General features: G+C 35.6%; 1 protein-coding gene across 1 annotated transcript; it reads right to left on the bottom strand.

The window, feature by feature from the left end:
- Positions 1 to 1,672: 1,672 nt before the first annotated feature.
- LOC134653921 (transcription factor ATOH8) lies at positions 1,673 to 27,208 on the bottom strand. Its single transcript, XM_063509287.1, has 2 exons — positions 26,974 to 27,208; positions 1,673 to 2,568 (listed from the first exon to the last, which is right to left on the bottom strand). The coding sequence occupies exons 1-2, from the start codon at positions 27,017 to 27,019 to the stop codon at positions 1,853 to 1,855; spliced, it is 762 nt and encodes a 253-aa protein (XP_063365357.1). The 5' UTR covers positions 27,020 to 27,208; the 3' UTR covers positions 1,673 to 1,852.
- Between the last annotated feature and the right edge of the window lie 222 nt (positions 27,209 to 27,430).

The following is a 27,430-nucleotide window of genomic DNA, read 5'->3' as shown; positions in this document are numbered from 1 at the left end:
AAAATTGCAATCTACTTCTTAAGCTGACATATCAATGGCAATGTAATAGTTACAAATGTTTTCGGTTCAGAAATGCAAGGTTTTCTCCGTTTTCTGGATAGTGATTAAGAACTAACTACAAATCTTGGAATATCAGTCAATTAGAGATTCTTACTGGGAAGCGTGAACTTCGCGAACCCTTGATTTAATTACAATTCAATCATGTTCAGCTCTGTTAGGTTGGATAGAAAATACTTTTGACTGAGCTCTATCAAAATAGGTGCATTTGTTCAAATACCGAAATTTTCCATTTTTACTAAGCTCACACACGGAACACTTGTTAATTTTTATAATTGTTTGTATATTATTTTCATAGGAACTGATAGATATAAAATATACGAGGGGCGTTCAAAATATTCTCGGTATTGATATCTTACGACCTCTTCTAAAATTTCTTTCGTTACTGGCCGCTAAGGTTTATTCATTGACATTAAAAAAAAGTATAATTCGAACCGAGATAGTCTTTTGTTTTTCTGCAATTGCTGAACAAACATGAACATCCTGTGCGAATTGACAATGTTAACTAAATTAGAACATCGATGCGTGATAAAATTCTTGACAAAACAGGGTAAAAATCAAAAAACCATAAAAGAGGAAATGGATTGTGTTTACCGTGAGTCTGCTCCTTCTTTATCTACCATTCAAAAGTGGTCAAGCGAGTTTAAACGCGGAAGGGAGACCTGGCCGGCCTGTAGTAGCTACTTCACAAGAAAATATTGATAAAGTGGAAAAACTTATATTGGAAGATGGTCGAGTGAAGGTAAAATCTATAGCACAAGTAACCAATCTCTCTATTGGTACCGTACATGATATTATACATGACCATCTTAATATGTCAAAAGTAAGTGCAAGATGGGTTCCGCGAATGCTGACTCGGCTTCAAAAAGACATGCGTGTAGCTTGTTGTTCCGATTTTATTGACCTGTGCGGTGAAAATCCTGATGAGGTGCTGCAAAGAATAGTTACTGGAGATGAAACCTGGGTTCATCATTATGACCCAGAGAGTAAACAAGAGTCCATGCAGTGGCACATTAAGGGTTCAGCTCATCCCAAGAAGTTGAAGGTCATCCCTTCAGCTGGCAAGGTCATGGCCACGATATTTTGGGATTGTGAAGTAGTATTACTAATCGATTATAAAGAAAAAGGTGTAAATATCACAGGACAGTACTACGCTAACATTCTACGTCAATTAAAGGATGTAATTAAAGAAAAGAGGCGAGGAAAGTTAACCAAAGGTATTCTGCTTCTGCATGACAACGCCCCCGTCCATACTGCTCATATTGCCAAGGCAGCTATTGTTGAACGTGGGTTTAAAACTGTTACTCACCCACCGTATAGTCCGGACTTAGCCCCCAGCGACTTCTTTTTGCTCCCCAATCTTAAAAAGGATCTGCGTGGAAATAAATTTTCTGACGATGAAGCATTGAAGGCGGCAGTGGAGGAGCATTTTTACACGAAAGATAAAAAATATTTTTACGAGGGATTAAAAAAAATAATTGATCGATCTTTTAAGTGTATGAACATAGGGGGGGAGTATATTGAAAAATAAAAATATCAAACTTTTCGTACTTGTTTGTTTTCATTCTCATACCGAGAATATTTTGAATACCCCTCGTAACCCAACAGTTGTGCATGTGTACCAAGCGTCAACCTTAGAACAGTAGCTATAAGTATCACTAGATTTAAAATGTGGTAAAACGCACTACGCTACTCTCCAATAAATAGTTCATAATCCCTTTATTGTCATTTTTGTACTACCAGAGTTAATGAGAATAGGCTTAGGGGACGGCTTAGTTCTAGACGGCTTCCAGATCTAAGGATCGTCTTTCTTTTTTCTTAACTTCCCCTCCGTGTGTATCGTTTGCGTCACGGCTTCCACTGCTGAGGAGAGATCAGCTTCAGGTTCTATCGCCGCTGACAGCGCAGCGATGTACGCGCAAGCTATTCGGAGGACAGAGAGCTTGGATAGCTTCTGGTTATGGCTGTAGGCGGGCACGGATTTTCTTAAAGTATCGAAAGCCGCGCTGATGGTGTGGACTCTCGTTCTTTCCCTAGCGTTGGCTTCTATCCTTCGTTCTCTAGTCATGTTTTTGTAGTTTCTTTGCTCTCTTGGTTTTGATTTCTCTGTGTATGAGGATTCTGCGACGACGCCTGGATGTGGGGGTACTCGTGGCGGGCCGGGTCTGGGTTCGACGCTTGGCGGAGGTAGTGGCGGTGGAGGAGGTTCGACCGGCCTCCTTCTTTGCCGGAGCAAACTCGTTTCACTCTTCTTGACTAACGAAAGCGGTTCTCTTTGAGGTTCTTCTGGGAAAGACCAAGGTCTGAAGGGGCTCGTGCTGTCTGACGGTTCATCGCTCGAGGCGAGCCGTCGTTTTTTCGGCGGGGGAAGGAGAGGTGGTGTGCGGTCTCTCTTCCTCAGGTCGGATTCGACGAGCCTGACCCCGGAGTCGTCGGAGTGGGCGGGGCCGGAGCACGAGTCGTCATCGTCGCCGCCCGACACGAAGCCGGCATCTCGCTCTAATATACGATCTGTAACAAGAAAAAAACACTTTTACAAAAAAAATCTAATGTGTAGAAACCACATCATCACCAAGTAACAAGAGTAGGTACATGATAAGAATGCATATAGACGATAATCACAATTAGGTAACGTTATCAAATAGCCAGTAAAAAGAGTATGTACAAAGGTTCGTAATCTCATTATCATATCTGACAAGCCATCTTAAAACACTAGTCATTTATTACAGTCCGTATTAGTTTTAGCAAGACATTCACCATTTGGCAAAATTTTGCTCAAGATAGTGGCAATTGGCATATCTATAGTTCTTAATAAACATACGGTAATTCTAAACCAACATTTAAACATAAAACTTGAACAAAGATGGTACTCGTAATATCACACCACCGTTGTTTGTTAAGATTTGCAGTATCGTGTAGGTATTTCTTATGATTTGGACATCTAGCATGACACAATTTTTATCAACTCAACACAAAATTTGTATATGCGAGGTTTTGTAATACGTTTCAATTTTCAACTTTTTAGTGCTAGAGTAAAAAATACCGATTTTAACGATCTTTACTGAGTTTCATTTTTTGTTAAGCGCCTTTCTGTTTTTTAAATTCAGATAAAAATGTTTAGTGGCGTCACGTCATAATCATAAACAACATTTTTTCTAAGTAATGCTACAAGGTTAACTTATGTCATGTCCTTTGCATTTAAATTAGATATTAATTTAATTTATTTTGCAATGTTTTTTTAATGGAATGTATGGTGGACAAAAAGTCACGGCTTGAGATCAGTTAGCGCCGGCGCCAATGCCTGGCCAATGGCGTCAGCGGACACGGTCACTATAAATTTTGACAGTATACTGACTTGCTGCAACTGCCACCAACAGCCATGTTTTGGTCACATGATGAAGCATATTTTACAAGTTCATATTATGAGTATTTAGAAAATAAAGTCGAGTAAATAAAGCCAAGGCTTTAAAATTTGCTAGAATATGAATTATATCTAGTCAGTCTTAAGTACGACTCCATGAAGACAAACAACTGCGCCGAAGCATAATACTTTTACTGCGCTACCGATACGAACTATGTCCTTATGTAATATGATAATGTGTACTTGGAATTCTTAGGCTACTTAGTTGTAAGTTTTTTTACATGTACTTTACTTGTAAGTTGTGAAGCGGAAAGCACAAAGAGAATCTCATAGTTAAGTATGGAACATGTAGTTCTTGTATTTTTTTTTCGTTTTAATCTTCATTTATGTGTTTATCTCAGCAGTTTTAGATTTTGCCATTTAGGACTGTTTATCACCGAAAGAATAAATAAGAGACATCTAGGAATCGTATTAAAGTAACTAATGTAGTGTAAATAGAATGGGTCCTAGGATGGACCCTTGGGCAGTCCCTGGGTCCGAACTCCGAAGCGAACATAAGAAAAGAAATGAACGATCACAGCGCCATCTGCGTTGAGGTTTCCAAGTTTATCTTCATTGCAACTTAAGCAGTCCCGGATTTACACGATACGAGATACGGACAGTAACAGACACGTGTAAGAAGCCGGCGCCACGGCAACTGGTTTGAGTTTGTGACCATATGGTGACCGCGACGCTTCTCGCGTTCACTGCGCAAGCGCAAGAGGCGAGTTCCTGAACCCGTCTAGAGTCCGTCTACAGTTTAGGCTCTAAACTAACTTTGCACTGACTTGAACAGAATAAAGGTAGGGAGTATCATTATAAACGACATATATATTTTCATTGAAATTTAATGACAGTTATGTTCTTATGTTTTAAAGATATGCATGTTTGTCATTTGCATCTTATTGTGCCGTGATTGACACGACTGTACAGCGCGCAGCTTGACAACGTCAAATATTGTAATGCCGCGCAAGAGAATCAAAATTTTAATGACCAATCAAATTTTTTTAAATAGCAGGAAATTGTATATTGGGCAATATTCAAAGCTGTGTGCGGGGTATATTTATGATTATGAAGAGGGGATAACTGTCAGTGATACTGTCAGGTACCTATATGTGTCAGTTCGTATGTTTCGTCGTTATGAAGACCAGTTTCAGAAGCACCAGTGTTTTATAAGCGACATTTTAAGCTGTGATTGTATAAACTAATCATAAATACGATCAAGATACTGGCCAGTCAGATGCAGGTAAAGTCCGTCAACCAAATCTTGTCAGTAGTAAAAGGCGGCAAATTTGAAAAATCGCGGGTTAGCAACACTGTGTTCAAATAATTCCAAAACGCGTGTCATCTGTGTTTTATCTGTGGAATGTGGATCGTGAATGACAGCCGTCACCTTATTTGTTTTCATTTGGTTTTCATTCTGAATCGTTTCTGTTTCAAGAGATATTTCTGCTGTCACCATTAAATACCACTACATTAAATAAGAATAAGCAAAACTAAGGGGCCTACAATGTACAATCATGCTCGTTGATGGTAAACATTACTAAAAATTGAGGTTATGACAAGTATTGGAAGAACTCTTTCGAACTTTTAAGATTATGTTCAGTTTTTTTGTTTTAGGGTTAAAAGGCATAAATAAAATTAAAACGTATGCCTAAATCTATCCAACAAGACCATAAATTGTGTCCTGGAAACCGTCCATAGGCCCACATGTCTAATATTTTCAGCAATCAGTTGTGACTATTTACAAAGGTAAACATTTTGATATGATTTTATTTTAGTAAACTTAGAAGACATAGATAGGGAACAAAGAGAATATAAGCACTACGATAGGGAGTTGTTTTTGATATCTTCAAATTTGTTCATCATTTTGATTAACATTGTTTTAACATCGCTTTTAAATTGTCCGTCCGTGTTTCAATTTTTTTCAATAAACCGCGAGTGACAATTTGAATTGACGTACGCAGGGCGCGCTCAGCGGAAAAAAAAAACTGTTGGTTCGATGTACATTGCTGCTTTTCTTAGCGCAATACTGCTCTTTGAGTGTTGCCCTACTTTAGTTTGCTTTACATTGCTACTGACAAGATTTGGTTGACGGACTATATTTATAAAACTTATATATATATATATATATATATATATATATATATATATATATATATATATATATATATATATATATATATATATATACTTTGGCAAGCCTACATTGTCAATATAAAAAGGCGCCAAGCTCAAAATTGTATCGGACATCGATCCTTGGCGCCTATAACGATACCGACCGTAGTTCAGACTCGTACTAATTACGGCGAAAATTTTGTTGTAAAGTGCACAAACAAAGTCTTATATAAAACTACATTTTCTGCGTAATTATTACGAGGAGTGTGTAACTGTGAACTTAGGGTATCATTAATTCAAATTTGCCGCCTTTTCTACTGACGCACCTAGCTTGCCGGAGTCTGGCCAGTCAGATGCAGGTAAAGTCCGTCAACCAAATCTTGTCAGTAGTAAAAGGCGGCAAATTTGAAAAATCGCGGGTTAGCAACACTGTGTTCAAATAATTCCAAAACGCGTGTCATCTGTGTTTTATCTGTGGAATGTGGATCGTGAATGACAGCCGTCACCTTATTTGTTTTCATTTGGTTTTCATTCTGAATCGTTTCTGTTTCAAGAGATATTTCTGCTGTCACCATTAAATACCACTACATTAAATAAGAATAAGCAAAACTAAGGGGCCTACAATGTACAATCATGCTCGTTGATGGTAAACATTACTAAAAATTGAGGTTATGACAAGTATTGGAAGAACTCTTTCGAACTTTTAAGATTATGTTCAGTTTTTTTGTTTTAGGGTTAAAAGGCATAAATAAAATTAAAACGTATGCCTAAATCTATCCAACAAGACCATAAATTGTGTCCTGGAAACCGTCCATAGGCCCACATGTCTAATATTTTCAGCAATCAGTTGTGACTATTTACAAAGGTAAACATTTTGATATGATTTTATTTTAGTAAACTTAGAAGACATAGATAGGGAACAAAGAGAATATAAGCACTACGATAGGGAGTTGTTTTTGATATCTTCAAATTTGTTCATCATTTTGATTAACATTGTTTTAACATCGCTTTTAAATTGTCCGTCCGTGTTTCAATTTTTTTCAATAAACCGCGAGTGACAATTTGAATTGACGTACGCAGGGCGCGCTCAGCGGAAAAAAAAAACTGTTGGTTCGATGTACATTGCTGCTTTTCTTAGCGCAATACTGCTCTTTGAGTGTTGCCCTACTTTAGTTTGCTTTACATTGCTACTGACAAGATTTGGTTGACGGACTATATTTATAAAACTATATATATATATATATATATATATATATATATATATATATATATATATATATATATATATATACTTTGGCAAGCCTACATTGTCAATATAAAAAGGCGCCAAGCTCAAAATTGTATCGGACATCGATCCTTGGCGCCTATAACGATACCGACCGTAGTTCAGACTCGTACTAATTACGGCGAAAATTTTGTTGTAAAGTGCACAAACAAAGTCTTATATAAAACTACATTTTCTGCGTAATTATTACGAGGAGTGTGTAACTGTGAACTTAGGGTATCATTAATTCAAATTTGCCGCCTTTTCTACTGACGCACCTAGCTTGCCGGAGTCTAGTTGATTCCATTTTTTATGTCAATCAAGTTGCTTATCTTGAACATAACTGTTTTATGCAAAAATTAAGTCTCAAAGTTTTACGGAAATAAAATAAACGATTCAATTTTAATTTATCGCCTTTAAAATCGGAGGTTAAGCCGGAAGCAATGCCGGCGACATTTTGTAATAATATGTATATACAATTATACATTTACCTACTGATAAAGACATAAAAATGTTGTATAGGTTATTAATTCACGTAATCCTATGTCACAGATTAAATAAAGTGACTATAAGTTAATGTTTTTATACGGTAATGGGATGAAGATCAGAGAGAAATATGCCATTTTTATGCAAAAATACTAGCATAATAAAAAGACAGTATAATCCTCTACGCCTATGCTCGACTAACTAATGACTCTTGCCAAACTACTACATATACATAGTAGCAAATTGTACAAAACCAGCCAACTTAACAAAAACGCACATCGTTTTCATCGCATTCGCAACTGTTCGCAACACATACCAGTCAGTATTCCTAAATCCAATCAAACCTAATGCTCATTCATAATCATAGATAATCGCGTCTATAATGGTTCAGCTACCGGTATTAGTTTATGGATCGTAACTTGTAATCGAGCGGTTGGCGCCACGGAGGCGTTCCCACTTAACTGCAACTTAAAACAGCTGGTAAACCGTTAGAAATGCAAATTTCAACCTTAACTCAATGCAGTTAGGTTGTACTAGGTTTTTGCTAGCTGTAGAATGCAGGTAGATAAGATGCGAGCATTCACGAGGCTTGCTTCTCACACTACAGGTGTTTTTTCGTCCACGCCTTGCTTGATAGAGATTTTAATATCGGCTGGTTGTTTATGGACGTACAAGTGTGGTTTAATTGATAAAAAAATGTTTAGTCTATGCTTAGGTTGCAGAATGTGGAGAGACGTAACAGATTTTAGTCGTTTTAAAACGTTTATGGTTTGGAATTTAAAAATCTGGATTTGATCTCCATATTGTTGTAGAAATGCAAATGCAAGGCGAATGTGAAAGAATGTATTATTCCATTCCGGACGGAAATGTGTAATTATTAAATTGTACAACGGGACTTAATCGCGTATCTAAGTTTTAAGATTTACCTCCGACGTTTCGAGGACAGCGTTGTCCCCGTGGCACAATAGCAGAAAGATTTAAGGAACATATTGCAGCTGTCAAGAATCCTCAGGTGGACAAGTCTGCCGTGGCTGAGCATTTACTGGAGTCAGGACCAAACCACTGGATTGAGCTGCATAACCCTAAAATCCTGTCCACGGATCGTCATTTCTACAGCAGGAAAGTACGGGAAGCCATTGAAATCAAAAAACATAGTAATTTCAGTCGGGACGAGGGTTTCAAGATCTCATCCACATGGAATCCAGTCATTAGTAAATGTAAGCGTAAACGAATATCGACAGTCGATAAATCGAATAGGTATCGTTAGTATTATTAGTTATTCTGTGTCGTTAGTGTTGTGTCACAGAATAACTAATGGTTGTGTGTCGACAGAGTGACATCCCTAGTGCGCAAAACGTTCAAGCTGATAAACAAGACCAAGTGCGGGTAGTTCGAAAAACTCGCGCGGTTAGAAGATGCTGAAATGTCAACTTAAGCCAGAGGGCCTACCGCGAACCACGTTCGACATGTTACCTCCCTGTCACACTTACGTTCGTATTTACAAGTGCGACAAAGAGGCAACACGTCGAACGTGGTTCGCGGTAGGCCCTCAGTCTTCTCCGAGACCACGGGGACAACGCCGTCCTCGAAACGTCGGAGGTAAATCTTAAAACTTAGATACGCGATTAAGTCCCGTTGTACAATTTAATAATGTGTAAAAATCGTGAAAGTTTAAATCAGGAAAATGTGTAATATCTTTAAATTTTCTTTCCCCTGTCCATTTCGTCTACATACATATAGGTACACAAAATTCTGTTAATTACTGTGAAATCACGGAATAACACTTAAAAAGGAATATATATATTTATTTGCACGTATGCCTGTTGTCACAGCCTTAGCCACCTATTTTATTTACGAAATAAATGTTTTGATTTTGCAACGGAAATAGAACTTAACAAATTCATTTCTCATGCTCTGAACTCTAGGGACATTGTTGTTCTAAAAGGTGTGCAGAAAGTGATACGTTTCTGCACTGGAGCATTTTGTTTTCCAAGTACGACTTTTTCCACTTTTTTACGATAACCAATTGAAAAATGATCTTCAGTAAAGATCGATTGTTATTGTGCGACAGGCTATAGCTAATACTTATAACCACGGGCTTCGCACGGGTTAACAAATTATACATAAACCTTCCTCTTGAGTCACTTTATCTATTTAAAAAACCGTATCCGTTGCGTAGTTTTAAACATCTAAGCATAAGTACATAGGGACAGACAGCGGGAAGCGACTTTGTTTTATACTACGCAGTGATAGTGATACAAGTCCCTTAAGATTCTCGAGCCCGATACTCGAGCCGAAGACTGGCACTACAGTAAAAGTATCTTAGAGTCGGAATTGTTTGAATTAAAAGTGATTAATGGACGGACCCCGGCATATATCACGGGGCTCATGGTTTATTTATACCGTCGTTAGATGAGGTAGGTAAAAGTAAAATGTATCTGTAGATTTAAGAAAAATACCTTCAAAATATTAATTATAATTGGATCACTTGCAAATTGAAAAATGAAATGGACCCCTGAGGTTCTAGCTAAAAAAATGAAAAAAATCCTGGTAAGTACCTATGTTCATTAAGAATAGGTATATTGGTTATGCCTCAATTGCAATGAAATTCGCATGTTCGATAAAATTATTTTAACTACATACTTATGTAAGACACAGCTACTGAAATTAGTTTCCAATTATGGACTATAGACAGTATTGATTTTTATACAATAATAAGATTATTCTACCTCTCAATACTTCAGAGTTCAGACGCATTAAAATTTAAAACAAAGCGTGGTCTCAAAGGGGCCGAGAGGCTTTTCAATGGCCACACCACACCACGCCATCTGATAAGACCTTTAGATGTCTTTAGATACCAATCTGGCGCCAAATTTCACAGAACACCGACGCCTTTGGTTAGTTTTTTCAAACGGTCTCTTTTTGTATAAATCGAACGTGAGATTTCGAATTAGAATATCGTTTTTAAGTGACGCTGTTCGGCCTTAAGTGGCTTGTGGATTTTTGGATTTCGAAAGTTATTTTTGGAATGATGAGTTTATTGTTTACTAAAATCGTCCTAGAAAAAGATGACTTAAAAATTCGGCCAGGGTCTTCATCATCGTTTTCTATGGAAAGACCACGTGATCAGTCGTCATAGAAAATGACATGTCAGACGCCTCGGTCCGGGCCCGGTCCGGTCTAGCGTGAGTCATCCTTAACTCAGTGAAATATAGAATCAAATTCTGTCTAGTACACTCAATCTATATTACTTTTGGCCTATTTTAATCCTATAGGCCAGATAAACTTTGATCAAATGTAGCCGAATTCACAAAATGGGAAATTAATGAGCGGTCAGCTGCAAAAAGATATAAAAGGAGGTGTCGTGGTTACACATTCGCACGGTTTCAACTAATGTATGAGAAGTCGTGATGTTACTTTCACCGAACATTACCGTTCTGCTAATCCAAGATGGCGGATGTTCTAAGAGAATGCGTTGTCTTTGGTCGTTTTGGTTTTAAACTGCAATGGCGCCAGGCGGGCGACGTATGGCTATATGTAGGGATTTAATCGACCGATAGAAATATATAGTGTTACATTAGTTTGTTGATAGTGCTGTTGTCTATAATTACGACTATTGAAGGAAGCAGGTATGAATTATGCATACTGTGAAATGTGAAGTAAATTGTAATTATGGCTTTGATTTCACAATTTATGTTAATGTTTTTTAATTAAATAGAATATTTATTAACAACAAAAGTCTATATGGTCAAACCAATTTTTCAGTAAATAGGAACAAAAAAAATTATACATCATCCTTTTCTTTTGGAGTACTAGTGTAAGACAAAGATAGTATGACTCTCTGTCTATGTTTGAAATAAGACAGACCTTTGACACACTATACCTAACTATAGTCCGTCAACCAAATCTTGTCAGTAGCAATGTAAAGCAAACTAAAGTAGGGCAACACTCAAAGAGCAGTATTGCGCTAAGAAAAGCAGCAATGTACGTCGAACCAAAAGAATTTTTTTTTCCGCTGAGCGCGCCCTGCGTACGTCAATTCAAATTGTCACTCGCGGTTTATTGAAAAAATTTGAAACGGACGGACAATTTAAAAGCGATGTTAAAACAATGTTAATCAAAATGATGAACAAATTTGAAGATATCAAAAACAACTCCCTATCGTAGTGCTTATATTCTCTTTGTTCCCTATCTATGTCTTCTAAGTTTACTAAAATAAAATCATATCAAAATGCAGATAATTAGATAGTGCATATATTTGTTATTTACAATATAATATGCTACTTGTTAATGTAAATTAGTGTACTCTTCTGGATGAATATGACATACCTGTGTAATTGTTTTTGATTGGTATATATTGTAAAATAGGATTACATATTGAAAATAAAACAACTGATATTTGGGTGTTTATTTAATTTAAAGGTAAATAAGATAAGGGTCACTTTAGCTTACACTATAATTCAGGTCATTATTTGAAAAAATATAATGAAGTTACCAATGTTACCGGGTCACTTCAACCAAGCATAATACTCTGTAGTATTCTATTGCATCTTTGTAAATAGTCACAACTGATTGCTGAAAATATTAGACATGTGGGCCTATGGACGGTTTCCAGGACACAATTTATGGTCTTGTTGGATAGATTTAGGCATACGTTTTAATTTTATTTATGCCTTTTAACCCTAAAACAAAAAACTGAACATAATCTTAAAAGTTCGAAAGAGTTCTTCCATGTACTTGTCATAACCTCAATTTTTAGTAATGTTTACCATCAACGAGCATGATTGTACATTGTAGGCCCCTTAGCTTTGCTTATTCTCATTTAATGTATTGGTATTTAATGGTGGCAGCAGAAATATCTCTTGAAACAGAAACGATTCAGAATGAAAACCAAATGAAAACAAATAAGGTGACGGCTGTCGTTCACGAATTTCACGATCCACATTCCACAGATAAAACACAGATGACACGCATTTTGGAATTATTCGAACACAGTGTTGCTAACCCGCGATTTTTCAAATTTGCCGCCTTTTACTACTGACAAGATTTGGTTGACGGACTTTATTTATATATTATTTGAAAAAGAAAACGAGTCTTACAAATGCTCAGCATTATTTTATTTTACTTTTCAAGATAAGCGATTTATGACATCGGAACCCAAATATTACCTTGATTTCATATAAATAATAATTATATGATACACCAATTGTGAAATTGGAGCCCATAAAACATGCAGATTTGAAATAAAATAATATATAGCTGGTCAACCAAGTATTGTCAGTAAAAAAAGGCGCGAAATTCAAATTTTCTATGGGACGATATCCCTTCGCGCCTACATTTTTAGGGTTCCGTAGCCAAATGGCAAAAAACGGAACCCTTATAGATTCGTCATGTCTGTCTGTCTGTCCGTCTGTCTGTCCGTCCGTATGTCACAGCCACTTTTCTCCGAAATTATAAGAACTATACTGTTGAAACTTGGTAAGTAGATGTATTCTGTGAACCGCATTAAGATTTTCACACAAAAATAGAAAAAAAACAAAAATTTTTTGGGGTTCCCCATACTTCGAACTGAAACTCAAAAATTTTTTTTTCGTCAAACCCATACGTGTGGGGTATCTATGGATAGGTCTTCAAAAATGATATTGAGGTTTCTAATATCATTTTTTTCTAAACTGAATAGTTTGCGCGAGAGACACTTCCAAAGTGGTAAAATGTGTGTCCCCCCCCCCCCTGTAACTTCTAAAATAAGAGAATGATAAAACTAAAAAAAAATATATGATGTACATTACCATGTAAACTTCCACCGAAAATTGGTTTGAACGAGATCTAGTAAGTAGTTTTTTTTTATACGTCATAAATCGCCTAAATACGGGACCCTTCATGGGCGAGTCCGACTCGCACCTGGCCGCTTTTTCAAATTTGCCGCCTTTTTCTACTGTTAAGATCTGGTTGACCAAGTATATTTAACTATACCGGTAACCCCTACAAATATCACCATCATATAGGTACCAACATATAAAACCAATACATGTGCTTAAAGAAAAATAAAATCGCTATAAAGGTTCTGCAGATGGCCCCGGATCGATCGCACGAAATTTCCAAGAAATGCAACTCGGCGTGAATATGTAATCGAACGGTGGCGCCTTCGCCAGCCTATGCCGGCGTGTTTGAAAAAAAATATATATAGACGGTCAACCAAATCTTGTCAGTAGAAAAAGGCGCGAAATTAAAATTTTCCATGGGACGATATCCCTTCGCGCCTACATTTTTCAAATTTGCCGCCTTTTTCTACTGACAAGATTTGCTTGACCAGCTATAGCTGGTCAAGTAAATCTTGTCAGTAAAAATAATTTTCAAATTTGCCGCCTTTTTCTACTGTCAAGATCTGGTTGACCAAGTATATTTTAATGGGATATCAAAATTAGAATGCTTCGGAAAAGATTACTAGACTGTATGGCTTAGTGCTTAAGCCTGGCCTAGTGTCCACTAGACGAAAAAAAGAAAACATTACATTTTTGAAATCCAGTACAGTAAATAAAGAGAGTTTTATAGTAATAAAGTAAAGTGGTGAGTAATTAGTCTATTCCACATTCCACGTTATAAGTAAGTATGAATTATTTATTAAAACAATTTTTTTATCATTGAACCTTCTTAAATTGAATGACCTTTCCAATTGCTTGTAAAGTAGGTATACTTTCCTTGACTGTGTGTGAGTGGTGCCTTCACTTTTTGGTATTGCCAATTTTATTTCTTTTAAGACACCTGTAACCGGAACTGACTAATTCATGGTTTTATCGTAACATTTTATGAATGTTCAAGAACATTTATTATTCATAACCTTAAAATTGTACTGTTGCTATGGAGAAACAAAGCGTCTAAAGTAAATACAGTCTATACTTATACGAAAACCATATGGATACTCCATTATGTACGTATAATATGCGTCACATGAAGAGGGTCATTGTTACCAACTGTTCAAGCATTGCAACAGATTGTGCCAGAGACAAAATAAACGATTGTTCTACCATAGACTAAACACTTTAACCACCTGGGTGCCACGTGCCTGTACAATGCATGTTGTATCTTTTTACAACTTATAATATTATTTTACAATGACCCATTCATTTAGTCTGTGTAAAAAATAAAAGTAAGAATAAAGTTTTGAAAGGTCACAATTTATGCTTAGGTATTTAAAACTATCTTCTGCCCGCGACTTGTCCAGCGGCGGTAGCACGTTTGCATTTTTATCGCTTGTCACCATGCCTGCCACGTTTTAACAAGTATGTAAGTGCGAAAGTGACGGGCACAGTGACAGCCGATAAAAATGGAACCATGCTGCGCCCGCTGCGCCGGTATCATGGTCGTATTTTTATCACTTGTCATTTCATGCGTCACTTTCGCACTTACATACTTGTTAGAATGTGACAGGCATGATGAAAGATGATAAAAAACCGACTAAGCTAAGGCATCATTTCACACAGCAGGGGTAGCCCTGCTGTGTGAAATGATGATGATGATTTATTAAAACTATCCTATGTCCTATCAACCATTAATAATATTAGTAGGGATTTAAAGTTTCATTTCTTTATTGTCAAGTTTTTGGCGTTCTGAAACTGAAGTTCTGAACCCCTAGTGTACATTTAATTCGATAGCATGACGACTGACGAGCGTTCGCGTTTGCGTTGTCTATTTTTTGTATGGGATTTTGAACAGCGCGCCAAGCGGGACGTTTTGGAAACTCAAAATCCCATACAAATGACACTTAACGCAACGCGTACTTACGTCACGTCACGCTATCGAATGACATTTACACTAGGGTTACCTACTGTATCTTCAAGTATCAATGAAGATTTTTACTAAGCCTGATTGTGAAGCTCAGTTTTGAAATTTTTACTCAATCGTAGCAAATTTTTGAAATATGATAGATAGGAAGGTTCTAATTAAGAAATTTTAGACCTTCACAAATAACGTCCTAAAATAACCGAGATTGACAGAATTGGTAATAATCTAATAGTAAATGCCGTGGCCAAGTTTTGGCGCTATCTAAATAAATATTAAGATAAATATCTATCGATAGGTATACAAAATATTTAAAATATATAATAGATCCGTGTAGCAGCATTCCATGAGCAATTTAATAGTGGGGAAACCCGAACAATTTGAACATCTAGAGAAACCTGTCGTTTCATTTAATATTATGCTATGGACTGTTGAAAAAAAGCATTTACAAAAACATAATTAAACTACATGTATTTTTCTTAAAGAAAATCTAAGAGCGAAATAAATTATCTAATCCTTTCCACAGTCTGGACAATAATTAGGAGCTTATAGAAATACATATTATTCGCGCCTTAGTCGGACTTTTTTTCTTAAATTAAAAAATAAAATATTATAAAAGCGTAAACATCCTGCGTTCAGGAAGTAAAGATAAAAAAAAATGGCATTCAAAACGGTTTTATTCAAACATCACACAACTGATTTTCGAAAAAACGCCTTCAAATTCAAAATGCCTTTTTGTGTGAGTATTATTTGCATTATCTGTGCCATGTTTAATGGATAGAACCACCTGGCTGCAAAAGAAAAATTGCCTTGGGCTGACATTTTGGCAGACGGTCATTTGTTTCAAACGTCTAATACTAGGTATTGAATAAAACCTAGCAACTTTGGAGGTTTTTTAGCCTATGCTATTCTTAATGCGGTACAGTTGGCCAAATTTTTCTGATTTATTTTAGTGCATAAAGATAAAGGTGAAATGTTTCCACAAATAGTGTCAGTTTGAATGTGTGGATTTAACAACCTTTAGTTTAGTCTAAATAATTGATATACCGAGTGTTAGTAACTGCCCCAGTAGGGCTAAGATGGTCGGTTTTTATCATCTGTCATCATGCCAGTCACGTTCTAACAAGTATGTAAGCGCGAAAGTGACGCATGACATGACAAGTGATAAAAATACGACCATGATACCACCGCTGTACTTACATCGTTAACCTTAAATCGCATGCGGTATTTAATTTCCTAACTGTCCATTGACGACGGTAATTGCTTAGCATCAGGCGATTCGTCTGCTCGTATGTATACCTCCTTAAAAAATTGCTAGATTGACAGCATGTCATCTATTGGGCATTGGCATCTCGAACACTAGAACGTTTTACATAATTAGGTTTTTTATTTTATGTATTACAAGTTCCAAAGGATAAATAAAAATATAATTATTTTATTTCAGTCAAAGTCCATAGTAACATACACACATTAAAATTACAAATAACATTAGGTACTATGGTCATAGTGTGCATGTGTTAATGTTCTAAGTTGACTGTACCTGTTTATGCAGTCGGGACAAACGTATGGTAATTCCATCTTTGAGACGATTTCATAAAGCAACGCGAAATCTGCAACTTGTTTTGATTTCAATAAAAATTCAAATTGTCATTTGCGACTGACCGTTTATTTTTACATATTTCTTGCAACACAACATCAAGGATGTATCTATTATTTATTTATTTATTACTTGATTGTAGATATTAAAATACCAAGATGTTATAAATATGTAAAAATCCGCAATAAATTACTCGTTCATAATTTAGCAACTTCAAAATTAATCGCCGAATTGGTAACAATGCGTATAATCTGTGACATCAAAAAATCAATATGTCATAATGGCGATTGGCGCCAAAACAGCGCAGCGCGTGAAGTGACCTCGTCGTGGCGTCGTCATGTCGATAATACAAATCGCAATAAAATGTTAATTTCGCTCGAGCCACATGGCAGATCCTGATGTTTTCCCATCTGGTATAATATAATCGCAGCGTTATTATGCGTATTGCTGTTTTGCGATCTAATTTCGTTTATAATTAAATTGTAACATACAGCGTTTTGTTAGTGATTTGATAAATGGTAACTACTGTACCTATTAGGTTTTTTATCATAAAAAAATATTATCATCGCCCGATATTTAAAAAAAACTGCTTAGGAATCTGGTTTCTCATTTAAGGTCGTTGTTAAGATAAAAAAAAGAAACAGGTTGGCTTTACAAGCGCCATTTAATTTAGGCAATTTAACGCCCGTATCGAGTTATTTTATCATATTAAAGTAATTTTATCAAACCCAGTGAGCAAATTAATGCTAATGTGCCGCGTGGAATGCGATGCCATTGACAATTATAAACATTTGATATAAACATAAACAATTCTTTGAATTTCTTCTCGGATTTCTGTTTACTTTCACAATAAGTAGTTGTACTATGCGGCAGTGACGGGGGAGTTTAGAATGCAGGATTCTTCGTAGTATAACAAACTTCAGTTTATTAAATTAATATCATGCCTTACCATTTTATCCTAAAGAGCGCTTTCTGACTAAATAATATAAATATCAATCATGTAACTCTTAAAGTTCATCTTGCAAATCAGAAGTAATTTTTTGCTATGCGTGCATTGGGAAGGGAACTATGCAATAAGTATCCGTCAAAAATGTCAAGAGAGACAATATTATATAACCATAGATAGGTTATACTCATACTTGAGGAGCACAAAAAATACTTCCATATTTATTTCTGTGCCTACGAAGAAATCTGTTATTTTTGATTAGTTTTCTCATTACATCCATCTTTGTCACACTCGTTGTTAAACATAAGGTCGTCTCTTTCTCTTTCGGTGTGCGGGAGCTCGTTAGCACGTGCACATTTTTCGCTCGTCCAGCCGCGTCTAAAGGAAACTTGTCCAATTTGTCACAAGTTAAGCGCTTCAATTTTGAAACGCCTATAACCTATCTTGAGTTATAAATCATTGAAGATAGATAGTTCATTTAAGTAGTTGAGTGCTTAGTTGAACGAGAGATAACAAAGGTACGTGTTACAAGTGTCAAATCTGTCTGTTCTCTCTAACACATAATTGCCCTAATTTGCGGCTGACAGATTGGTTTCTATTATAAGCTAAGTGTAATTAAAATGTCAAGGAGGGAAGGTCATGCTGTCTATTGTTTATCATCAAGTGAGTCTAACGCTTTTAACCAGTCTGGCTTCGAATTCTTTACTTTGTGTAGTCGCACGTTGACATTAACCGTGACTGAACTTTATATCAATGACGTAAGGTTCAACAGTCAGTTGTTTGTTTTTGTTTTGCTGTAAGTACTGGTTTAACTAAGAGTTCGACTTCTGCGTTGTAAGATTAAAGTAACAAACAATAACAATGTCTTCACAGCGAGTGGGTACGTCGCTTTGTGTTGTGCATGCGCCAGTTCGCGGCCTCGGAGGTCAGATCCCATTAGGATCTAGTGCCCGCGTCCTTATAACAGCTTGTATGTACAATTATACGGCTTAGAAACAGTGTCGTAAGTACTTCGTGCGATGCAAGTTTGCACTTTTTATGAAGCTACCTATAGCAAGTAAGCAGTCTAGAAAAAAAATGAAAAAGTCAATTCCCTAAGTGCGCAATCAAAATACCAAAGGATTATATCTGTTTGTGACATGACACTAGGATTGGTGCTTATCTATATTTAATGATATAATGACAATAAACATGATAACCGGTACCTTGATGAGGGCAAACATTGTATGACAGTACTTACAATAAATAAAACACTATCTCGTAAAAGTTCAATAAAAAAAATACAAAATTTACATTTATAAACAAAATACATACATAGTCGTGTCTCGTGTAATGACGATGTTAAAGTTATTTTTAAACTCTTGCACGTTTTTGTAAAAAGTTCAGGGCAAAATATATATTCAAACCTTTGACTCATCACGTGACAAGTTGAGCAAACTGGTAAAGGGTTTTACCTACACATTATATTAGATATTATTTCCATGAAGTGTCAAGTAATTGTCTTCATCCAGCCATGGTTATGCAAGTAAAACAAAATGTTTGAGGCATTTACTTAACTCCTGTCTAAGAGATTTACAACTTTGACGGCGCCTACGACGCTTTACGACTTGCAGACCAATAAAGGAAGAAATTAACTGAAAATATGGTGTAATTCTAAACGCTAATAATAGTTTCAAGCACCCTTACTCTCTAGGCAAGAGATTCTATTTGTAATAAAAGTAAAAAAAAAAACAATTGCAACGCAGCATACGAAACGATTCTTCTTTTAGAAAATGAGAACATGGAATTTACGAAATTGGTTTATTTCGAATGATTATCATCACAACATATAACAACACACAAATTAATACTACATACTTTATACAATATAGGTAGGTACTTAATTAAATATATAATTTTATGGGTTCATTAATACTTACAGTTCCCATGATTTCTTGCAATAAGCGGTTAAAGTTAGCATTACAGGCTTCTTCTAAGTCTTCGGCAAAAAACTCAGTTTTTATCTATGGTCAACGTTTAAAAAAAAAAACGTTTTTCAAAGGAAGGGCAATCTTTTGTTTTTGCGTCGGCCCACCCGATCGCTTCCTCCCTTTGTCTTTCCCAACGATTTTTGGCTTCCCTTGGCCTTCGACCCTTTAATATTAATGTGTATGCAAAAAACATAGACCTGATTTGAGACATTAATTTCAGTTAGGTACCGAAGCGGAACTGAGTTACCTGCTTGTGCTTACTAATAGTTCTTAACCGTCAAAATAAAATAAACTAATATTATGCAAAAGTAACTTTGTCAGACTGTCTTTGTCTTCTTCACGCTTAAACCGCTGAACGGATGTATAGGTATATAGATTTGGTACCTACGTGAGATTTGGTATGGAGATAGTTTGAGCCCCGGCGAAGGACATATTAAGTAGGATAGTTTTTATATTGTTTATCAAAGAAATGATCATTCAACTCAGACGAAGTCGCGGAAACATAAACAAGCTATAGCCGGTCAACCAAATCTTGTCAGTAAAAAAAGGCGCGAAATTCAAATTTTCTATGGCACGATATCCCTTCGCGCCTACATTTTTCAAATTTGCCGCCTTTTTCTACTGTCAAGATCTGGTTGACCAAGTATAGCTAAAATAAATCCCTTAATATACGATTAACCCCGTGCCTGAGTTTTAAAAGTATACACTGACTTTTTCATACTAGTTTTCACTATAAATTATACCATAAAATCAATTTCTCCGCCACAAATCCAATTTGAAAGCCAAGCTAAACAGTGTAACAGTGTGTTTATAATTTCCCCGCGTTAGTTCCGTTTTGTTGGTCGCCGTTTTTTACGACTGGCAATATTTTGAAACAGTCACGTGTATGGCAACACGTGTGGTGCCGGATGTCGTTTGTTTGCAACAGGTTGCCCAGATAAGGGCGTTTTGCATTTGAATATAACAAAACCGACGCCTTCGGGTTTAAGTTGCGAAAAAATGAGTCGTAAAAAGTCTTTTGACAAAATATAGAAACATAGTAATCCCATGTTTATTTAATATTTTATTGCTTTTCTTAGGCCATCATTTGGTAGACGTTTCAATAATAATGGCCTAAAAATGTGAGTTAATATGTAGCCTAAGCAAAGATGGAAAATATGATATAAATAAATAAAATATTTAATCTGAAACATCGGTATTAATATATGTTACCTAATTCTAAAAGCCATTTTGGTGCCTAAACTGATCTTTGGTATTAACTAGTATCTCTTATGCTAAAAAAATACTATCTAATCAAAGAAACGCATAAAAAAGGAATATATAAATATAGGTAATAAAGCTGGTCAACCAAATCTTGTCAGTAAAAAACGCGCGAAATTCTAATTTTCTATGGGACGATATCCCTTCGCGCCTACATTTTTCAAATTTGCCGCCTTTTTCTACTGTCAAGATCTGGTTGACCAAGTATACATAGTTTAACTTTAAGTTTGTATCGTTAGCAAAACTATCGAGGAAATCTACCTGTCGATACAATCCGCAAAAACGTAACACATATATCCGTCTAAGATTACAGGCGTCAACATATGGCTATTCACGACCTTTTACAAAAAAACACATTTGACAAGGCGGAGCTTACTGAATAACTTAAAGATTTGAACAAAGCGAATTATTATGTATTTTTTTGTATAATTTAACGTTCCACAATATTAGTGATCGATGGTCACACATTTTTTGTCACCAACGCGTCAATGGTTGTGGCATTACGACATTGGGAAACCCGCGTTTCGAACAAACAATCTTAATTCTCTTAGCTAGCCGTGATATAATAAAACATCCAATACTTCATGTACCTACTACGTGTACACGAAGAAAAAAATCGAAAATAGTCACACGAAAGCATACGGCTAGGCTAACGTTAATATACACTGATGGACTTTAGAGGAAAGTATAAAAAAAAGTTTTTAGTAATTTAGTACCTGAAGTAATTTCAAAATTTATATGTTTTTTCAAAGTTATATGTTTTAGATTATTTTAGTGCAACCGAACTAAACGCACCGAAATTATGTTATCAGATAAAAAATATAGAAACAGAACAGCTAATCTGGTTAGCTACTTATATCTATAGGTATATAATATCTAATGATATTTTTTTATCTTTTATTTGCAATAAATATTTGATCTAGTTACCTACAATTTTGATAAAATTATTACATTATTAGGCACAATATGACACGACACGTCATTATTTGTGATTGTAATGATGACAAAAGTATGAAAATATGAGTACCTAGGTAAATAACATTAAATCATTAACTGTAATGATTATGGATATCATAATGCCATGCAGTTGGTAAAATTAAATTTTGTTCTAGCGTCGGACCAAGCTTGCTTGATTTACAATGAAGTATGACAATAACATAATTAGAGGAGTCGTGGAGTTAGACCTAGATAAGTCTGCAACGATTTTGATAGCACACGCAGACGTCATAATTTTATAGAAGTGTGACGTTTAAAATAACAATTCTCTTTCCGCACAGACTCTAATATCAAATGTCTATAAAAAAAACCGGCCAAGTGCGAGTCGGACTCGCGCACGGAGGGTTCCGCACCATCAACAAAAAATAGAGCAAAACAAGCAAAAAAACGGTCACCCATCCAAGTACTGACCCCACCCGACGTTGCTTAACTTCGGTCAAAAATCACGTTTGTTGTATGGGAGCCCCACTTAAATCTTTATTTTATTCTGTTTTTAGTATTTGTTGTTATAGCGGCCACAGAAATACATCATCTGTGAAAATTTCAACTGTCTAGCTATCACGGTTCGTGAGATACAGCCTGGTGACAGACGGACGGACGGACGGACGGACGGACGGACGGACGGACGGACGGACAGCGGAGTCTTAGTAATAGGGTCCCGTGTATACCCTTTGGGTACGGAACCCTAATTATGTCGTTTATGACACTCCCTCACTCTCAAGTCGGTGCAAAGTCAAATTGAAATTACTGTTCAGTTCGATTAGAGACATGGCGGTTGTCTAATCTAATTGAACTGACATTTAAATTTCACATTTAAAGACATCAACTCCCAAACATAATTTCAACAATTCATTAGGTACTACTTGACCAAGCTATTAGCTATTAAAGTGTCATTCAATAGAACTTGCTAACTATGTAAACAAAAGTTACTAGTAAGACATTCAGTGTCAATTTTAGTATGGCGGTTTGTTTACATAGTTAGCAAGTTCTATTGAATGACACTTTAGTGTCCCAAATCACACCCCGCGGTAGTCCGATACAGATGTCATGCCCCGTTGGCCAACATCTGTGTCTCGCATCTGGCGCGCACTCGCCGTCACTCGCAGACATGTGGGGACATCGTTGCGATATTGTTTTTTTAATCCGTTGCTTTGTGTAACGAGTATTTTTGGAGTTTTTTTTAGGGTTCCGTTGCCGAAGTGATAAAAACGGAACACTTATAGTTTCACCATGTCTGTATGTCACAGCCATTTTTTCTAAGATTGCAGTCCGATAAAGCTAACTTTGTACCGATTTGAGTAGAACAAAGTGAGGTAGTGTCATTATAAAGGTTATAATTTTCATGAATTTTGATATTAATTATGAAATAGTCACAACTTATCATCGCAAATGCCATGCAGAGTTATAGATGTGTCTCAGGACTATAAGTTTAAAACATACCGATTGAAGTTTGATTGAAATTTTTTTTTACCAAATTTATTTTTTGGTTGTCGTATAGACTGTAGAATGTAGATTATTATTAAAGACATATAGTAACATTTATACGACTAAGGTGTAGGTAGTAGGTAACATTTCTATATTTTGAACATAAGCGTTTAAATAAATAAATAAATAATGTGCGACGGATTTTTTTTTTGTATACATACGTACATTTATACATAATTTAAATATGTAGTACCAATGTTGTACGCACTAAAACGCTTTACAACATATTGACTAACACTAACAATTAGTTAAATAGTTCACACACCCCGAGACTAATGTTTTTTTTTTATCTTTACCATAAACAAACTAAACAAACTGTTTCTCTACTCTAGTCCTCCAAGCGCAAAAAAAATCGAAAGAACAGTTTCAAAATCACATGCGACCCCCGTCGTAACCATATGAACAAACAACCATTTCCAAATACCGTCCATAGCATTCTTAACATCTTCAAAATAAAGTTTAAAATTGTTTAAACGGGTGATAAATAACATTTTGTAATGCTATGCACTTGTTCGTTAATAGGGTTGTCACGCATGCCCTTATTGCTCGTAAATAAAGTTTAAAATCGTTTGAATGGAAGGTAAAATAATTTTGTTTCGTTGTACACTTGTTTCCTACAGGGGTCGAAGCGAACATGTGCATGGCACCCTTTCTAGGTTTTTTGCTCCACCCCTTTGTTTTTCGTGTGATAAATACTAGTATTGATGGGCCCAGCTGAGACTTAATTGGTAGCAATTATAGAATATTGATTGACTTTATGGTGGTAGTTTTTGTGTAATAAAACAGGTGGCGTTAATGATGAATTTCTCAATTAGGTAGTGAAAATAGGCCCCATCCTAAACTAACTTTATTTTAAAGACCATGTAATGAAAACCATGATTCTTTTCATACGGAAAGTTAAGAATGTTAAGATACCTCAGTCGTTCAGCTAGCATCAATATTTGTGGTTGAAACAACGCACCAGAAGTATTATAATTATATTAATTATATCTGCCACCCTGGTGCGTCCAAAAGTATCTGTCACTATCTAATTATTCAATAAGTAGGTAGGTATGTACCTGTATAAAAACATATAAATTATTCACAACTTTGGGAACAAATCGAATTATTTTATGAAATATTTTGATTTGTGTTTTTAAGTAGTCACACTACTATCATCATCATCATCATCACTAAAATCAGACAAAATTATTTTTTTTTTGGTTAATTTTTTTGTCATTTATTTTACTTTTATAAGTGGATTTAGGATATTACAACGGCTTATTAAGATATTTAAATTAGTAAATTGAATCGCCTCTTTGAATCGGAACTGTCATTGTCATCATTTTTCTCATTTGTCCCCATTTTGTCCCAGTTAGAAATAAAATTTACTTAATTTTTCATTTGAAATATCTTACAAAGCTGTTTAAATACCACATTGCCACTTGTAAAAGTAAAATAAATGACAAAAAGTAAAAAAAAACTTGGCTGATTTTAGTAAGAGTAGGGGCATTAAATTGCTCGTTGTTTATGGAGTTAGAAAAACATATTACTGATCACGACTTAAATATCACCCTGTATATTATTATTAATAAGCTATTAGAGAATGGTAGACATTTTCGACGAGTAGTTGACAGTTGACACTCAGCTTTTCATGCTGATTGTTCAACCTCAGCATTCTAATTTGAGTTTACCCGATCGGCCCATAAACATCGAAGATTAAAAGTGCGTCCGATAAGGCGTGAACTAACAGCAATAAACTGGCTTCCGGATCCGGTCTGGCCATATACAAGTGTAGAGCTAGCGTGATTTACGACTCTATCATCTACGGCTGCGCGTCGCTAGGAATAGTCTTTTCACCACACCAGCTCGGAAAGGCTTACTTTGCACTTCAAAAACTGATAGCAAAGTTGCATTATATTCACATGTGAGGCAAAGTAATCAAATGCAAATTTTGAGTTGTTTTCTTATGTTTGCTGGTAGAATTGACTTTGGATGATTTTGGATGATAAATATTTAATAACATTCGTTTGGATTTGATTTGGTTTGATTTTGTTTGATATTTTACATTTAATATTTGCTTCGGGTTGGTGTGGTAAAAAATTTTGTTTAACCCTCGTGCTTTGAAACCCAATAAATATTAGCACGAGCGGTTAAACAACAACTTTGCCCCCTTGTAAAACAAATAACTATTTTCTACTTTCCAAGAATCGTTTTGTCTCTTTTTAAAATCACGTGATAGAGGAATAGGAGAATTGTATTTTAGGCATTTTAGACCTGACAGGTAGCTTATGTTGAAGCCACTTTATGTGTTTCCTCAAGAGCTTACATAGTACATATAAAACAAAGTCGCTTCCCGCTGTCTGTCTGTCCCTATGTATGCTTAGATGACTTAGATGACTACGCAACGGATTTTGATGCGGTTTTTTAAATAGATAGAGTGACTCAAGAGGAAGGTTTATGTATAATTTGTTAACCCGTGCGAATCCGGGGCGGGTCGCTAGTGCTTTTATATACATTAGGTCATTAGCCAAGCTACGTTACGAGGTTATATGTTACTGATACAATTTTCGACCAAACATGTATCGGCTGATTTACTTAAAATAAATAGGTGTGATCAGACTTAGTGAAAGGGGTGCGATAATTTTCTAAATAGGTATGTTATTAAATTTAACTACGCTTTTTTGAAGAAAGCTATCATATTGTAGTTTTGATAGATAACATAATATACCTAATGTATTAACTATGTATTTAATTGATTAAATACAAAGTCAAACATGTAATTGTAAGGTAAGTATTTATTTCAATTTTGTATTTAAGTATTAGTAGTAGAAAATATTAAGAAAGTAGGAAAAATCTTGTCGTCTATTGTCTTATAATTCAGTCAGTATTGACACTATTGACATTTACAAATTTTCCTATTACATATAACCATATCTAAGTAAAGGTTATATTATTATGTTATTAACATATTCTTAATTTTATCTATATTTTCTATTCATTTCTTACTTTATCGGTCAAAGGTTAGCTTTATTTATTTATTTAATCTTTATTGCACTAAAAAATAAGTTACATGGAAGAGGTTGACTGGCAGAGAATGCCTTATGGCGTTAATTGTAAAAAAAAAATATTTTGTACAATAAATATTAAATAGGTACTTTAATCAAATAAGACCATACTTTTTAGTATTGTCGGTGGCTTGTCACCATATAAAAAAATCTAACACTACTTATATTATCTAAACCTAACCGAACCAATAAGATAAGACCTAAAAAGATAAGCATTATGCTACTTTCTTAAAGTATACCTAATGAAATATGTAACCGAACAAAAAGCTATAGAGCTTGTATATTTTTTTATATCAATACAGTAAAATTACTTGCATTCAATTTGCAAACAGTATATGTACTTACCTGTTGAAAGCCGCGTATATTTTGAAGGTCTCAAATAGAGCTTCCTTTCGGGATTTTCCGGATAAAAAATCCCGGGATTAGACGCAATCAAACCTTACTCCTAATATTTCTTGAAAAAGCCTTCGACGACTTTGTATTTCTTAAAAACATAAAGAAAGTGTCACTGCTACGGTTTAAAAAGTATTTATAAAGTTCTAAAAATTGCAACCCAAAAGCTACAAACCTTTTGCATCAGCCTGTGTCGTTGCAGCGCTAATAAAAGTTGACATCTCGCAAATCCAAAACACTAACAATCCAAATCCTGTACTGGCACTTCAAAGGCAACTTGGCACTATTAAAAAAAACAACACCAAAATGACATTGTTTTTTAAATTTTCGTATTACGAACGCGCGCGTTCCAACCGTTCTGTGTGACAGCACGTGCGTTGGTGTCGACGCACTGCGTTGCACTGGCCTGTAATGTAGACTTGGAACGCTCGGGGTAAAAAAGCACGGCGCCAGGCTCCTCTCGCCCCTAGAGATGCGCTCACATTGATATGATTGGAATTTTATCGTATTTCGCTCGATAGGTTTACCTATCGGTTAGTTTACTGAGCGGCAAGTTTTTATGGGTTAATCGTTGCTTTGTTTTTAATCTTATCGTATGAGGGAAAAGCTTTTTAAAAGCTCTATTTGTGTTT

The sequence above is a fragment of the Cydia amplana genome, chromosome 14 (assembly GCF_948474715.1).
Source record: "Cydia amplana chromosome 14, ilCydAmpl1.1, whole genome shotgun sequence".
Lineage (NCBI taxonomy): Eukaryota > Metazoa > Arthropoda > Insecta > Lepidoptera > Tortricidae > Cydia > Cydia amplana.
The sequence above is the reverse complement of the archived record's forward strand: the minus strand, read 5'-3'. Positions and strand labels throughout refer to the sequence as shown.

Excerpts from the sequence above, each read along its gene's own strand:
- LOC134653921 (XM_063509287.1), bottom strand. The coding sequence starts at position 27,019 with ATGTCAACTTTTATTAGCGCTGCAACGACACAGGCTGATGCAAAAG. Across the intron at positions 2,569-26,973 it reads GACACAGGCTGATGCAAAAG|ATCGTATATTAGAGCGAGAT; the intron begins GTTTGTAGCTTT and ends TTCTTGTTACAG.